The sequence below is a fragment of the Coregonus lavaretus genome (genome assembly GCF_964263955.1).
Source record: "Coregonus lavaretus genome assembly, chromosome: 2".
Classification (NCBI taxonomy): domain Eukaryota; kingdom Metazoa; phylum Chordata; class Actinopteri; order Salmoniformes; family Salmonidae; genus Coregonus; species Coregonus lavaretus.
Window position 1 is genome coordinate 18,776,598 of NC_139989.1, and position 16,369 is coordinate 18,792,966.

At 39.8% G+C, this 16,369-nt stretch overlaps 1 protein-coding gene across 1 annotated transcript; it reads right to left on the bottom strand.

The window, feature by feature from the left end:
- Positions 1 to 1,334: 1,334 nt before the first annotated feature.
- LOC311150335 (glucagon family neuropeptides-like) lies at positions 1,335 to 7,687 on the bottom strand. Its single transcript, XM_084187743.1, has 7 exons — positions 7,415 to 7,687; positions 6,975 to 7,079; positions 5,798 to 5,932; positions 5,160 to 5,264; positions 4,475 to 4,609; positions 3,891 to 3,999; positions 1,335 to 1,826 (listed from the first exon to the last, which is right to left on the bottom strand). The coding sequence occupies exons 2-7, from the start codon at positions 7,070 to 7,072 to the stop codon at positions 1,818 to 1,820; spliced, it is 591 nt and encodes a 196-aa protein (XP_084043869.1). The 5' UTR covers positions 7,073 to 7,079; positions 7,415 to 7,687; the 3' UTR covers positions 1,335 to 1,817.
- Positions 7,688 to 16,369: the final 8,682 nt, after the last annotated feature.

A 16,369-nucleotide genomic window follows, 5' to 3' on the forward strand; every position in this document is an offset into this window, starting at 1 on the left:
CAGCAACGGGTGTGGCTGAAATAGTCTAATCCACTAATTTGAAGGGGTGGCCACAGTACTTTTGTATATATAGTGTATGTCTGATTCATCCATAACCTCACACTAAGATAAGGAGTAACATGAAGTTATTGATTAGTGTGGTGTACGGTAATATTGACTGCTTTGGATGGAGATTCCAGCTTCGAGCCACCGCAGTAGCTACAGACACTTGTTGGATTGGCTATGCAGTATGCCATGTGTTTGCATACATTTTAATGTGTGCATTTGATGTAAGCTTTTGGTCGACTGTTTTGCATGTTGAGTTTATTTGGTGTTTTGCTATGTTTGTAATGATGCAACATTTTCTCTTTACTTCAGTTTGCTCCTCAATTAATGCACCTTGGTTGAAGAGTGAGGTAGTGGCAGTGTTCCTTTTCCTTTGCTATGAGAGTAAAGAATGTGTCATTGAGAATGGGAGGTCTGGTATATCCTGTAGGCTTGTTAGAAATGCCACCATGGTCCAAGTTCTTCATCCGTGACGTCCTAGTCGGATAATGGGTGCAGCAGGACAGCAGTGGGTGGTACTGGTCAGGTGATCCCTCCCATGTCTGACCCTCCACTGGTGCCGTCCCAAGGGGGTCTGGGGGTATGGAGACCCGGCCAAGTGAAGTGTCAGGGTTTCACAGAATTCACACCAAAGAGCAATTTAGTGTTCTATAATTCTCTGAAACCAGGGCAGAGGTAGCAGTCTGGGTTTTTCATCCATATACCCATGATTCCTATGGGTAGCTGGTATCTCTGAGCACCTTGATGTTCATTTATTGTAGATTTACTATTTATAATAATTTGTTTATTTGTTTAGTAAGGCATTCATAGTCAGCAAGGGAAATTACGTTTTATACTTTTAGCAGCACAACATGAGTATGTTTAACTCTGTGTTTTTAGAAGACTAGTTATGGACACTTGGTTCCTTCTATATCCATTTGTTGTTGTTTTTGTTTGTTGATAGTTTAAGATAATTATTCAGGCCCCTATTCTGTGATACCCATTAGGTGCCTATTCAAAAAAAACTCTCCTCTTGTCCTCTTTCATTTAGTTTTCTCCTCCTCTGTCTTCCTCCTCTGTAATCTGTCTCTCTTTAGGTGTTTTGGTGTGATGGGCTAGTGAGAAAGTACACCTATCGGACGGATACACTATAATATGTGGAGTGGGACTAAGATTAGCTAACAATTGTTGTGTATTGTTGTATATAAATGGTGCTGCAGCGTTATCTGTACTAGCATCCACACCTACGTGCTCAGGATAACTACTTCTAGTGTTATGTGTTTCAAAGATTAGACGAAATTGTGTTGTTTACAAAAATTTATTCATACAAATCTTACAACACCTTTTTTAAACATTTATAGACTTGACCCTTGCGGGTTCGCCATTTTTTCTTCTTCATTATAATAGTACTCTCTAATATCAATTTTCTACACAATAAATATATGTTTTAAGTTTAATCTTCACGTTTAGTAAGGCTGTTGGCGCTTTCAAAATGATACACATTATGGAGAGAGGGTAATCATGATGTTTGCAACTATCTATCACAAATATCTAAGTCTAAGTGCTCTAAAAAACAACCGCCAAAAGAAATGATTGCGAGCAAGAGTGCTCGGAGACTACACCTAATGGCACTAAAGATCCAATCAAATGTCTGCACAACACAAAAACAACAACCAAAGGGTGAAATGTAAGCTGATGATGTGCAGCATTGTAGGGCTACTAAATAGCCATCTGTGATTCGTGGCGATTTTAAAGTCGAAGCAAGGCACCACAGCCGCAAGCTGCATCCTGCGTCACAAAGCCTGGAGGGGAATGCAGAATTAAAGAAAGATTGATTTCATACACACAGGCACAGATCGAAGAACTTTGTTCTACTGCTCAGTGTCACAAAGCTCAAACCTAACCTACAGTGTCTTTAGAATCTGCCTGGTGCACTACTGAAGTTAGAACTCCTTGCTTTTTAGGCAAGTGGACTGATGAGGTTGGGGCCAGGAAAGGGAAGTATACTGTGGGGATTCAGAAGCTAAATTTTTCATTATCTTATTACCTATTTTTTATAGTGCCAAAACCCGTGATGGCTATTACAGAAGTAGCAAACCCAATCATGCTTCTAGTTAGAAGAAGTGTGGCTTGTTCTGTTTGAGTAACCATTGTCTATATGTCACTGACGGGTACAAGTGAGACGAGAGGCCAGGTTTTTCTAATGAAGTGTGGAAACCTTTGCCTTGTAACTCCCTTTCACTGCCAAAAATCACTGTTTTACTCTCTCAAATTGATTGGTCATGGACTCTCCCTCTTTCTCTGTGTCCCTCTTTCTCTTTGTTCTCCTCTTGCACCCACTATCCTCCTTCCTCTCTCTTCCGCCCACTCCTCCTCTCATGCTTGGGTCTATCTAGCACTCAACAGGTTCTCTCTGCTACTCTTCTTGTGATAATTTACATCAACAGCAAAGAGGCAAGTAAACTGAGAAGCTAGTTTGGGATTGGTGGTGTTCAGAATAGTACAGGCACGGTTCATTATATTTAAGGCTTTGTCCAACTGTTGATTAGGTATAAGTTTAACTGTGCTGCACTTGGGCTGCCAGGATAGGTAATTCAAAACAACGATCATTCAATAATTGTTTTTGGCATATAATACATTGGAATGTAACAAAATCTTGCCTCAAGTCCCATTGAGAAGAGACTAAAAGGAAAACATGACAATACTATTTCTAAGAGCTTCTCCCCTGCAGTACATTCATCTGAGTTTCCTCGACAGAGGACAGGGGTGAGACGTTCAATCACACACATTGTGCAGTAATGTTGGGGAGAGAACAAAAACAACACAACATCCAGAAAACACAGATATGTATATACCTCAATCAGTGAGCAAACAAAACCATCCAATTGCAGTAGTTTGCACAGATTTGGTGGCTAGTGCAATTACTTTAATCATGCGGTCTAGCTTCACATTGGTTCACATGACAATAGAGGGGAAGCACAGTAGACCAACCAGGAAGGTGCAACACATACGTCTTCAAATTGCCTCTGCAATGTTCCTCATGAAAAATAACAACATTTGTGAAATTAAATGAAACCATATAAAAAGTATCATGTTAGTCGAAACGTTCTGAATTTTTTCTTTCTTTCTTTTCAGTCCGATGACATTCTAGGTTATTCTATGTTCATGATACTTCTTATGTGGCGAGAAGAGACATATGGAAAACCTTTAACAGCATTCCAGGTTTTCAAGAGCTTTTCAAACACATGGATAGCACTAGAGAGGAACACAAGATACTTCGCACAAAGTTCAAAAGTGTAAGCTTATTTTCATTAACACTGAAGAAGAAGAACAACAGGAAGAAAAGAAAAAGCTCAAAAGCACTCTGGTCCTCATCTTATATAGGGGTCATATAGGGGTCAAAGGGTCATTCTAACAAGTATTTCACTTTAGTGGCTGGATTACCACCATATGTAAGGCTTCTAAAGCCAGTTGGGTCATGTCTGTTTTGGTCTTAAATAATTAATTAATTTATAATACTGTTTGACATCACATTATTATCCTGCAGCCTCTGATAGGATATTTATGGGGAATTTAAAAAGATATACAGTATATCCACACACGTTATATGTGTATAACATATCTATGCAGCTATATTCACGTTCATACATATTCTGTACATGCATGCTTGACATGCATTATATAGGTGTGAATATAGTAGATACAGTATCTCTAGAGAGACAGGAGCACAAAAGAGGAAAGAAGGCGATTGGGTTTTATACAGTATTTGGAGTGTAAGGTCACAGGTTTAGGGTAAGGTGAGAAAAAGAAGGAGGGACAGGAGACATCCCTCAAGACAAGGCCTTGGGAAAGAGCCTGGAACTCACCGGAAATTCGGGAGAGAACTGTTTCAGCCAGTCTCCCAAAATAGCCTCAAACTCATCCCCATCCGGGAGGGCATCAAAGTCTATGTCTTGAAAACCTAAGTCTTCAGGGCTGTTGTAAATAAAGACACTAAGCTCTTAATTTCAGTTGCCAAAAAGTAACATTCAATACATTAATTGTCTTTTAAACTATTTATTTTCCTCACATTCGTAGATTTAAATTTTTAAAATACAGGGTAAAGAGCATATTGATCATTTGCCCATAATTTTATCTTCTTTTATAAGTAGGTCTAAAAATAAATAAATATAGGCTATATTTAGGTTGAACAAAAAGATTGGTCCACAAAGTAGATCTGTGCGTTCTCAAGTGCTTAAGTACAAAAGAAAAACAATATTATTATCAAAATATTCATTTTAATGGCTTTACTTCATACATAAATACATGTTTAAAGAACACAAGAGCGATCCACTGATTGTTCAGTTATCTCAAAATGACTTGATCTGGGCTGTACACACATGGTAGTTTGGGTTAGCAACGCTACAAATACGCTAGCCGGCGTCCTTTGTTTCTATATCTCTGTCTATACCTTTTCCCAAGGACTGCTGCCAGGTATTTCTTGACTGCCATTTGCTTTCGGTAGCGGCTGTAGCTATCTGTGAAGATCCCATCCGAATGTCGCTTTGACAGAGGCTCTGAGTCATCTTCCATGGTGCTCCCTCCACTAGAAATGGGAAGAGCAGAAGAGTTTTCACTGTTATGAGACGTATACCCTGCCTCGGAGGACTGTAGCCCATAGACTGCACTGCACATGTCTGATTTAAACTTACATTTTTAATAAATCCTCCCAAATATATTTTTATTTCGATATCATCATGGTTAGGCTGGCTGGTTGAGGATGTTGTAAGGAATAATTTAAGCCTATATTTATATTAAACCCTTGGGACTAATCCACTACATGAATTATTCATAATGAAAATTAAATGTATTCAGCCACGTGGATCCTGTGCTTTGCTCCTTAAAGAGACAATATCAGCACTGAGATTCACCGATTCGATCTAATGCCGCACCCGGTTTGCACTCTCGAAGATATAATCAAAGTCAACATACTCTGCGCGTAAAGGCGTCAAATTCAGGTGGGAAGACCACACACATAGATAGACACACGGGAAAATTAAACGAAACAGAATGAATATCAGAGTTAAAAGAAAAACGAACACCAAAAATAACTTAGATCACAAAATAAGAGACGACAACCAAGAAGATGTCCTTACCCTACACGCTTTGCCATCAGAGAATGGAGATATTTTCTTGCTGATAACTGACCCAGCGCTTTCCTGTAGGCTTTATTAAACATTCCGTCTGCATGCCTTTCCGTTCTGGGATGATAAAACGCCAAACAATAAATGATCACACTCAACACACACCCAGCGTTAAGTGGCAACATTACTGTAGCCTATACCAAATCCAACGCGTCATATGAGCTGCTTTCCAAAATGTGAGCTTAAATAGTGAACTATGCTGGTTACTTTTATGACTTTGGAAATGGCCAGTTCAGATTAAAAGTGTTTAGTTCTGTTTAAGTTTTCTTAGTAAATAGCCTACTTTCTACTACATTCTACTACAAAAGCTTTCCGATCAGCTTCATTGGAATACCGCCCCTCCCCCCACCACCACCCTATCTTGCTGCAATGAAAATTTGGGAAGTTTGTTCTTTTAAAGGGGAATTTACTATAGGCATTTCCATCAGAAGATTCTATAAAAAATGTGATTCTTGACAGTACAGTACATTTACTAACACACAACATATAACATAGATGAACAGAAATACGAGCCCAAATAATGAAATGTCTAGCATGAATGTCAACAACATTACAAATAATAAGTTGAGTATAGTGATAATGATAGTCACCTTTTCTCCGGTGGGTAGTATAAAGTGTACAAGTCGTCAGCCACAGACGGGGGACTTCTTATAGCAATTTGATCACTGTCAAAAGCCAAGTCCGGTAACGAATTCCCATCCTCGTCATAAACCTCATTTTCAAGTCTGAAATCGAAAATGCATTTGAATATTATATGCTTTTTGATATGGGCTTAATCATGCATAATCATGACTAAACCAATTCTGAAAACAAACACTGAAATAAATGACTAATGTATTTATAGATTGTAGCCTATATTTTATGTTAAGAAATAAGAGTCATGAAAAAAATATTTGATACAATAGCCAACATGTATCTGCTTAAATGTTAAATAATTGTAATTGCTATCGACCAATCCTAATTTGGCTGCAACACCTTACAGAACAAATATAGTGCAAGCATAGGCTATAGCCCCCCAAAGGCAACCAAACCCGAACCCATCGGAAATAGGAAGAAAAAAACGTTTCATTTAAAAAATTTGCCATTGTGAATTAAATAACATCATAACCAGATCTCAAAAACAAAAATAAAATGTTTGGTTGTCATTCTAAAATAAAATGATGCAGATTATTACTTCTTAGTTAAGAGAATACACAATACATCGACTTTGTTATTCTGTGAATTAGTGGCTCCCCCGTTTGCCTCATGCCTCTGAAAATTACTCCTCTCTGTCATTCCCATGGGACGTGTCTACACGCAGAGCTACAGTTCTGTATCAGACGCTTGATCTACCAATAGCTGCTAATATGCCCTGTTCCAGGGATATGATTCCAAGTGCTCTAAAGCCCCTCATAACAAAACATTTCAGTATATTCACACTCAAAATAAAACACATATACCAGTATCTTCCAATGTAGGCTATAGCATTAATTGTATACCCAAATTAATAAGATGCTCTGGAAATTAAAAAAAAAACAATGCGTATTAATTTAGATATAAAAGAAATAAAAATTCTACAGACATTGATTGAACGAAAAAAATAATTGTGTAGCAATAAATGGCATAGGTCTATATACCTATGTGGTTGTAGGTATAACTGATAAACAAACAACTACTGTGCTCGTCACCGGCGCTCAGCAGCAGAAACAATACGTTTGCCAATATTCAGTTTACTAATCCTTTACATGCAGAGATGCTCAGTTGAAGGAGAGGTGAACAGGTACCTACCTAAGGTTAGGATAGTTTAGCCCGAGAGGTGAGCAGTAGACACTGTAGTGCATTATGATTCCATAGATGAGTAAGGCTAAAGTCGCTTTACTAGACATTGTCCTGCTGCGAAAAAAATTATCACAACGTTAAATGTGCGAAGACTATCTAACATTTCCACAGTCAGAGTGAGGAAAAACGAAATGAATGCATATTTTTAGAATGGATAGGTTTTTCTTCAATTTTGGAGAATAATGTAATACGCTTACAAAAATGATTCAAACTCCCCATCTATCCCCTTCTATTCAACAGTGCCTCAAATTACCTAAAATTGTCTTACCCCAAACATTCTAAAGTGCTTAACATTACCTCCAAACATTACCTCCAAACATTCTAAAGTACCCAAGCCTGTTGCTGTATTCTCGATTTGTGTGCGTAAAAGTTCGGAAAGCATCACGTACCTATTGCAGTGTCGAGAGAGACGCTGAATGCGATCCGGTTGCAACTACGACTGGGAGAGTGAGATAGTCTCTCTCTCTCCCTTTCTCTCCTTCCCTCTCTCTCTATTTCCTTGCTTCTTCTGAAAAGCGTCTCTGCCACCTCCTGTTGCTCCTTCAATTTGTCCAACCCTCTGTGCGGTCACACATAAAACGCGATTCTCGGATCTCTGTATGCACACAACCCCGGGAGAAAGAGGCCAAACATTTGTCTTCACAGAGGAAACTTTTTGTTCTGAAGACCTGCTTCCCTCGGCTTTTTTATTCTTGAATCCAATGGCATGCCTTTTTCACTAGTCACGTTAGGGGATACTATCTACGTCATTGCCCCCATCCTCTCGGAATGTAATACTGTAGTACTTTTCCTTCCCAGTCAATGAGATGGCCCGAGTCATAAAGTGCAAATGCATGTTTAGTTCAATCACGTAATTGTGGGACAATGAATGAATGCTAATATTTGTCAGCGTGGCATAGATAGGGCGGTATGCCAAGTGAGGTCAATGTGCGTGGTTCATTTCAATACCTCAATCAAATGACTAAAATCAAATCGCCCCCGTCAAACTTAAAGCCAACCTGATCCATCCTTCAATTATAGCCATATATGGTGAAAATGATCAAGGTCAAGGGCGTTCATTGTGCCCCATCCCCATTGGCGCACGATAGGTAGGCAATAGAGCGGGAGCTGTCCAGTACTCAGGTTCTGAAACAGGGAACCCTGGAACTAGAAATGGTTGAACGGGCGCGTTTTAGCAAAAAACGTGAAACAGAAAAAGTTGATTTGAAACAGGAAAATAATATGTACATTCTCACTCTCTATTTAATGTTATCCTAAAAAGGTTTAGGATTTGATATAGCCTACATGCCTTCAAGGCATTATGCACCTAGACATAGGCTATTCTCTGTTATGTACACGCTCGAACGATATAGGGTTACTTAACAAGCCATAGAGGCCTATGAAGTTTTTTTTTTAACTATATGAGCACATTTGGATTTGAGCATTTATTTTGTTTATAAAATGTAGCCTGTAGGCCTACAACTATCTCAAATGATGTCTCAAAAATACAACATTTACTTTGTTGTAATAGGGATCTTCTACGCAGATTCACCAATAATATTCTATAAAAAATAATATCAAATGTTGTATCCAATTTTTCAATATTATCTATAGGTGTTGAATGGAATTTTATAATGGGAAATAACAATCCGTGGAAATGATCATGGCGAAGCAACAGACTTTGTTTTATACAAAATCACAAAGTTCAGCATGTTTTAATCATTCATGAATGACCATTGCCTGTCTGTCTATTTCACGCGCATGTCTGGATCATGTGTGGAATCTTTAGTGAATGAAATCTTTAGAAACTCCTGTACTTTCTGTCTTTTTCATTCCAGGGATGAAACGAAAAATAGCTCAGAAAAACGTCCCTTACATAAAGTGGCCGTTCCAAGCGCTGAGCAAACACTGCACCCAAGTGGTGATGTGGAGTAAGCGCATCATAATGAGAAAATAAGTTAATGAACCATCCAAGTTTGCAAACATTAAAGGCCCAGTGCAGTCAAAAACGTGATTTTCCAGTGTTTTATATATATTACCACACTATGAGGTTGGAATAATACTGTGAAATTGTGAAAATGATGATAATGCCCTTTTAGTGTAAGAGCTGTTTGAAAATACCACCTGAAATTTCAGACTGACATCACCAGGCAGTAAATTAGTCAGCCTAGTAGACCAATAAGAAAGAGAGTTCCAAACCTCTCTGCCAACAGCTACTTTTCAGTTTTCCCCTCCCCACTCCAGTCCCAGACAGTCCTAGCAAAATTCTTGCTTGAGAAACTGCTCTTTGCAAAGAAGCTATTTTTGTTTCTTTTTGACCATTTTAATGGAAACAATCACGGTAAGGTACTTAATTGTTACCCACAAATGATTTGATATTGATTTTTAAAAAAATTACGGCTGCTTTGGACCTTAAAATACTGTGGAAATCATAGACAGACTATACATTTTCAGTATATATTATGTTCATCTCTAATAACTATTGTAGACAGTTTGCCCTATGAATACAATGTGTTAACAATTAAATATAAGTATCCATAATAATTCAATGTACATAGACTATTTTGAATCACAGGAAGGGAACATAAATATACTGTAGCTAAATAGAATATAATAACTTTGTCATTCCCAGAGGGAAATGTAGTTGTGGCAAGTCGGATAAGATAAAGATATATATAACAGCAACATTCACACATGACAGATTCAAATGCTATATGAGGCATGTACAAGATAAACACAAGTCACAAAAAATCTATCATAAGCTAATACTAAAGATAACGTTTCTGATCACCTGGCAGCTGAATACCTTTTTTATCAGAAATATATAATTCCCTGAAATATCATCCAATTTTAGGAGGGATGGAATCTAATAACAAGAACACAATCAATAACCCATCATCATTTCAAAAGTGCAGGGATAAAAATAAGGATGTGAATGTCTGTCAGGAAGATTGATGAGGTTATTTATATCCCATCATTTCTGAGTCATGCCATTAAGGGTTTACACAAAGTACTTTGGCTACTTCCTGTCATAATATGTGGCCACTCTGAAACCAACCCCTTCTCACTTTGTTGATAAAGGTTTACTGTAAGTCACTCTGGATAAGAGTGTCTGCTAAATTACTAAAATGTAAATGTAAATGTTTGTTTGGAATATCCACAAATCGTTAAGTGAAGCTATTGAACATTACAGCAATTCCCAGCTGAGAGGGCTAATTGAGGTTGCAGCTGGCTGTTGCAACCATAAGCTTTTACTGCAATAAAAAACATGAAGTCAACTGTTATTGGAGGACAAGACCTGACCACAATCTAGAAAACTCAGATGAGTTTGAATAAATGTTCTTTCTTTTGTTCAGAACAAATATAGTGTTGTGTTTATACAATGACATACCCCTCACGAAAAGATATCAAGGGTACGTCCCAAATGCTACCCTATTCCTTTTATAGTGGACTACTTTTGACCAGGGCCCAGGGGCTCTGGTCAAAAGTAGTACATTATAGGGAATAGGGCACCATTTGGTACGGAGCCCTGCTCAGCTCTTTCCAGGCTTTATTTGATGTGTAACTGACTCATAAAGTTTCACAGAGGGACTCAGATTTACTCATGCTTTCTGATAGGATCAGAGTTTATACAGCCTTCATAACATCTGTAGCCAATATCACATTATACACAAAGGACAGAAGGAGTTTATATGAGGCACGGAACTCATCATTGGGCCTGCACAATACCCCCCTAGATCACCATGTCCACTGTTTGCCTGAGTAGATACACAAACATTATTTCTGCTAAATCTCAATCTGTTAATGACTTTACGACCCACATCCAGGAGTAGGATAAATTAAACCAGGCAATAGGACACCTCTTATCATATTGAGTGATTAACAGGTACAATATTTTATTATGCAGTGGGCAAATATGCATGAGTTTCTTACAGCAGTGGGTTTTAATTTGATTTTGATTAAGAAATGTATCTTGATCTTCTATTCTTGAAATGACTAAATAAAGCTACAATACATTTTCCACTGATATAATATAATGGTTTGATCTGTTTTAATGAAAATATCAAAACATAGATATCAAAACAGAACATGCATTAATGAGAAATTGTTTAGATTAAAGCAAAAGCAAAAACACCAATGATGAAGACATTTCTGAGCAATTTTAGAGCAGTATTACAATTAATTGTTCATTGCTATATTGGTCATTCCACGAATAGAGTACATTTTGGGTAGTGTAACTTGGTAAGAAAACAACAACAAACATTTGTTTCACCTAATTTCAACATTCTGTTCAACTTAATAAAAAACATGTTTTCCCATCTCAAGGGGTGAAATAAAAAAATGACTACAGTAAGTGCAAATAAAGGGACATTAAAGTAGCAGGGTTGACCATAACAGGGTTAAGGCTTTCAATTTAAATCAGCTATAAATCCCCTTGTGACAAAGGGGAATGGAACTTTGCTGTGTGCAACAGGGAGGGGCAATTAAATGCAAGCTTCACAAACATTTTTCATTGTTAAAACATTTCTAGCCTATCGAGGGGTTGGGGTCAATCCGAATTGAAAGCAGTAAATTCAGGAAGTGATTTCAATTAAAAATTCAGAAATGGAAAAACGTTTGAAATAAATAGCTTCTACTTGTCAGTTTATTTCATGTATTGTGTAATTGATGTGTACATTGAGTGCACAGAACATTAAGAACACCTGCTCTTTCCATGACATAGATTGACCAGGTGAATCCAAGTGAAAGCTGTGATCCCTTATTGATGTCAGTTATTAAATCCCCTTCAATCAGTGTAGATGAAGGTGAGGAGACAGGTTAAAGAAGGATTTTTAAGCCTTAAGACAATTGAGGCATGGATTGTGTATAGTATGTGTGCCATTCAGAGGGTGAATGGGCAAGACAAAATATTTAGGTGCCTTTGAAAATATATGCAATCTTTGCAGTTATTGAATTGGAATTACAGTTTATTTCCTGAATTGACTGCCTTCAATTCGAATTGACCCAAACCCTGCTATCGGTAACAGGGTTTACGTGTTATAGTATCAGCTCACCTGCTTTTACACTATGATTTGACTATTATATGTTCAATGTTTCTTTTGAAAGAATAATTAAAAAAGGAATAGTTTCACCATGTTAAAATCCTTAAGAGTCTATTGACACACCCGTGCGTCAGTAACATAATTGTAAAAATCCCCATCAAAATCAGTCAGTTTAAGCTAGAGATATCAGGTTTTGCATGGGCTGTGTCCCAATCCACCACATCCTCCTATGTCGGCCTTCCGCATCTGCGGTGAAAGGTGGCAGAGCTAGAGAGGAGTTTGTCAGACAATGAGATATCCCGAAAATCGGTCTTCTCACGAAAACGTCTGTAACGTCCAAACGTTTTTGACCACTCTATGGAAAGGGGAGACTCTCATGATGGCATTCTCTGTTCCGCTCTATGGCCCCCACAAGTGTCACTGGACTCGTCTGAAGGTAACCCATACAAACAAACGGAAGTATGGAGGTAGTTTTGTGCCAACAAAAAAAAGGGGTTAAATATGTGTCCAATAAAACTAAAATATTTCCTGAGCTTTCTTATACAGTATCTCCTAGATATAGGACAGACACTCAAAACCTTATTCCTTCTGATTTAACGGCTTAGACTTTTAGAGGTTAAAACGAGAGTTCAGTTCATGTAACAGGGTTGACCTTCAACTAAAGAACAGACGTAAATTAATCACTAATTACATTAAATAATAATCTTCAGAAAGGACTTTGTCATAGGGTGTTCTACTAAGCTATATGAAATTGTTTTAAGAAGGTCATACCAATGATCATTTTGCTATTTGATTTTGAATTTTAAGACTCCTTGAAGTATCAAAACAATATATAAAAACAGTTTTTTTTTTGCCTTACTGCTGTTAGCCCATACAAACGCATTGAATAACAGATTCACTACATGGAACAACAGATCATCCCCCCAAAAAATCAAAAGGAAGTCTGAAGTGTCTGTCCTATATCTGAGAGATATAAGAAAGATCAGGAAACATTTGTTTTTATTTTTACATGTATTTAACCCCTTACTTTTTTCAACTGGTACCGGGGGACCTTCAGACGAGTCTTGTGAGGCTTGTGGGCGTCCTAGAGCAAAAAGGCAGGGTGAATCACGTGCTCGTGAGAGTCTCATCTTTCCATAGAGGGATCATAATAGTTTGTAGGCCAAACTGTTTCGGATGGTTTTGATTGAGCTGTTTTTTTGTCTTCCGTTTGGAATTCAGTTTTTAAGCCAGAGGATGAGTTCGAGTTAGTTTGAGTTAGTTTAACACAAATATTTGTAAATAAACAAACAGACAATTTTTTATTAAAAGTACACTCTTAGAAAAAAAGGTGCTATCTAGAACCTAAAAGGGTTCTTCGGCTGTCCCCATAAGAGAACCCTTTGAAGAACCCTATTTGGTTCCAGGTATAACCCTTTTGGGTTCCATGTAGAACCCTTTCTACAGAGGGTTCTACATGGAACCCAAAAGGGTTTTACCTGTAACCAAAAAAGGTTCTACCTGGAGCCAAAAGGGGTTCTGCTATGGGGACATCCTTTTGGAACCCTTTTTTCTAAGAGTTTATTGCTGATGGGTGTACTATTGCTTCATGTATTGTATGCGTATACGTACTGTGACGGTCACCCTGATATTGGCCAGGTATCTACTTCATACGCGTTGCCGGACAATAATGCTTGGCAAGTGGGAGCGAAGGGCACTGTGTCTCGGTGTTGTTGCCGTTCATGCCCTCCCCATTGAGTAGACTGTATGTATCAAGGTGACATCTATATGGTCATCATTATTAGTTATTTATTGTGTAGGCTGCTATCCTACTTGAAATAAAATCATGGGAGGGAAAAAATGGCCACGTTAGTTACCGCCAGCAACACGACCGTGCAGCTGCCCAGGAGGGAGCACTTCAGATCAGCAGGCAAGTCGATACAACACCGGTGCACTGGCTTATTCACTAGTTGTGCAGCCCAATCAGCCACACAAAACAGTCTTAAGTGGCAACAAATCTGCCCAATTAGCTGATTTGCTTTTCATACACCCACTCCTTTCAACACACCCACTCGCCAATACTCTGGTCGTCATATTGGGCTGCAGCTACGCATACTTGAATGCGGTGGATTGAGACGCATCTAATGCAAAAAGATGGATCTCTCTAGTTTAAACTGACAGATTTTTATGGGGACTTTTGTATTATGCTAATTATATTTCAGTGGTGCGCGGACATCGACCTTAGGGGGTAAACATATCAAAGGGATGCGAAATGTACTCTATTTGTGGAACGACCCATATGTTATGATGACACATCCATGCCTTGTTATCTGACTTTGTGTGCAGGGTTGTTGCACAGCCCTCAAATATCCAACATTGTGACATCAAATAATATACTTTACAGAAATGTTACTCCGGCAGTGGGTAACAATAATTGTCCTGGAATGTGGAACATTCCACTTACGGTTTATTTCATCATCCATTTTAGTCATTTAGCAGATGGTGTAAAGAGCCGTTAACAGTTAGGCTAATGGTTATTAGGGTCGACAGAACGGAAAAACAAACATCACATGAAATACATTTTAAGACGCACTTCAAATAATATCCCAAGTTTCAATATTCCTTACAGAAAAACATTAATTTCTGTCACGATCGTCGAAAGGATTGGACCAATGCACAGCGTGGAATGCGAACATACTTTATTAAATATTCACCACACGAACAAAACAACAAAACGATACGTAAAGTCCTTGGTAACAAAACACAAACCATACACGGAACAAGATCCCACAATACACTGTGCCAAACAGGCTGCCTAAGTATGGTACCCAATCAGAGACAACAAGCAACAGCTGATTCTCGTTGCCTCTGATTGAGAACCACCCCGGCCAACATAGATACACATGAACTAGATCCTAACATAGAAACACAAACACATAGAATCTACACACCCTGGCTCAACATATAAGAGTCCCAGAGCCAGGGCGTGACAGTACCCCCCCCCCAAAGGCGCGGACTGCGACCACGCCAAACATAAACCGAACAGGGGAGGGCCGGGTGGGCATTCCTCCTCGGAGGCGGATCCGTCTCAGGGCGTGACCACCACCCTCTAATAACCCCCCCGTAGTGCCCCTGGTCTGGTCTGGCCCCGCTGGCTGGAGCTGGACTGGACATCGGTGGAGCGGATTGCTTAGGCTCCGGTGTGGAGCAGCTGACCGGTACCTGACCAGGCACCGGTGAACCGGGCACGGGCTGTGCCGGACTGACGACACGCACCCCAGGCTTGGTGCGGGAAGCAGGAATGGGCCGGACCGGGCTGACAACGCGCACCCCTGGCTTGGTGCGGGGAGCAGGAACGGGCCGGACCGGGCTGACGATGCGCACCACAGGCTTGGTGCGGGGAGCAGGAATGGGCCGGACCGGGCTGACGACGCGCACCCCTGGCTTGGTGCGGGGAGCAGGAACGGGCCGGACCGGGCTGACGATGCGCACCACAGGCTTGGTGCGGGGAGCAGGAATGGGCCGGACCGGGCTGACGACGCGCACCCCTGGCTTGGTGCGGGTAGCAGGAACGGGCCGGACCGGGCTGACGATGCGCACCACAGGCTTGGTGCGGGGAGCAGGAATGGGCCGGACCGGGCTGACGACGCGCACCCCTGGCTTGGTGCGGGGAGCAGGAACGGGCCGGGCCGGGCTGGCGACGCGCACCATAGGCTTCAACTGGACACAGCCAGGGCAACTAAGGAGTGGCTCCGTAAGAAGCATCTCAAGGTCCTGGAGTGGCCTAGCCAGTCTCCAGACCTGAACCCAATAGAAAATCTTTGGAGGGAGCTGAAAGTCCGTATTGCCCAGCGACAGCCCCGAAACCTGAAGGATCTGGAGAAGGTCTGTAAGGAGGAGTGGGCCTAAATCCATGCTGCAGTGTGTGCAAACCTGGTCAAGACCTACAGGAAACGTATGATCTCTGTAATTGCAAACAAAGGTTTCTGTACCAAATATTAAGTTCTGCTTTTCTGATGTATCAAATACTTATGTCATGCAATAAAATTCAAATTAATTACTTAAAAATCATACAATGTGATTTTCTGGATTTTTGTTTTAGATTCCGTCTCTCACAGTTGAAGTGTACCTATGATAAAAATTACAGACCTCTACATGCTTTGTAAGTAGGAAAACCTGCAAAATCGGCAGTTGATCAAATACTTGTTCTCCCCATTGTATATATATATTTTTGGTTTGTTTGTTTGTTTGTTTTTGTTTTGTACTAGCCACCTAGCAATTTTATGAAGTTGGCTTTGGCTATCCCAGATAGGTTCCCAATCTCCCAACCTCATAACTAGCTAC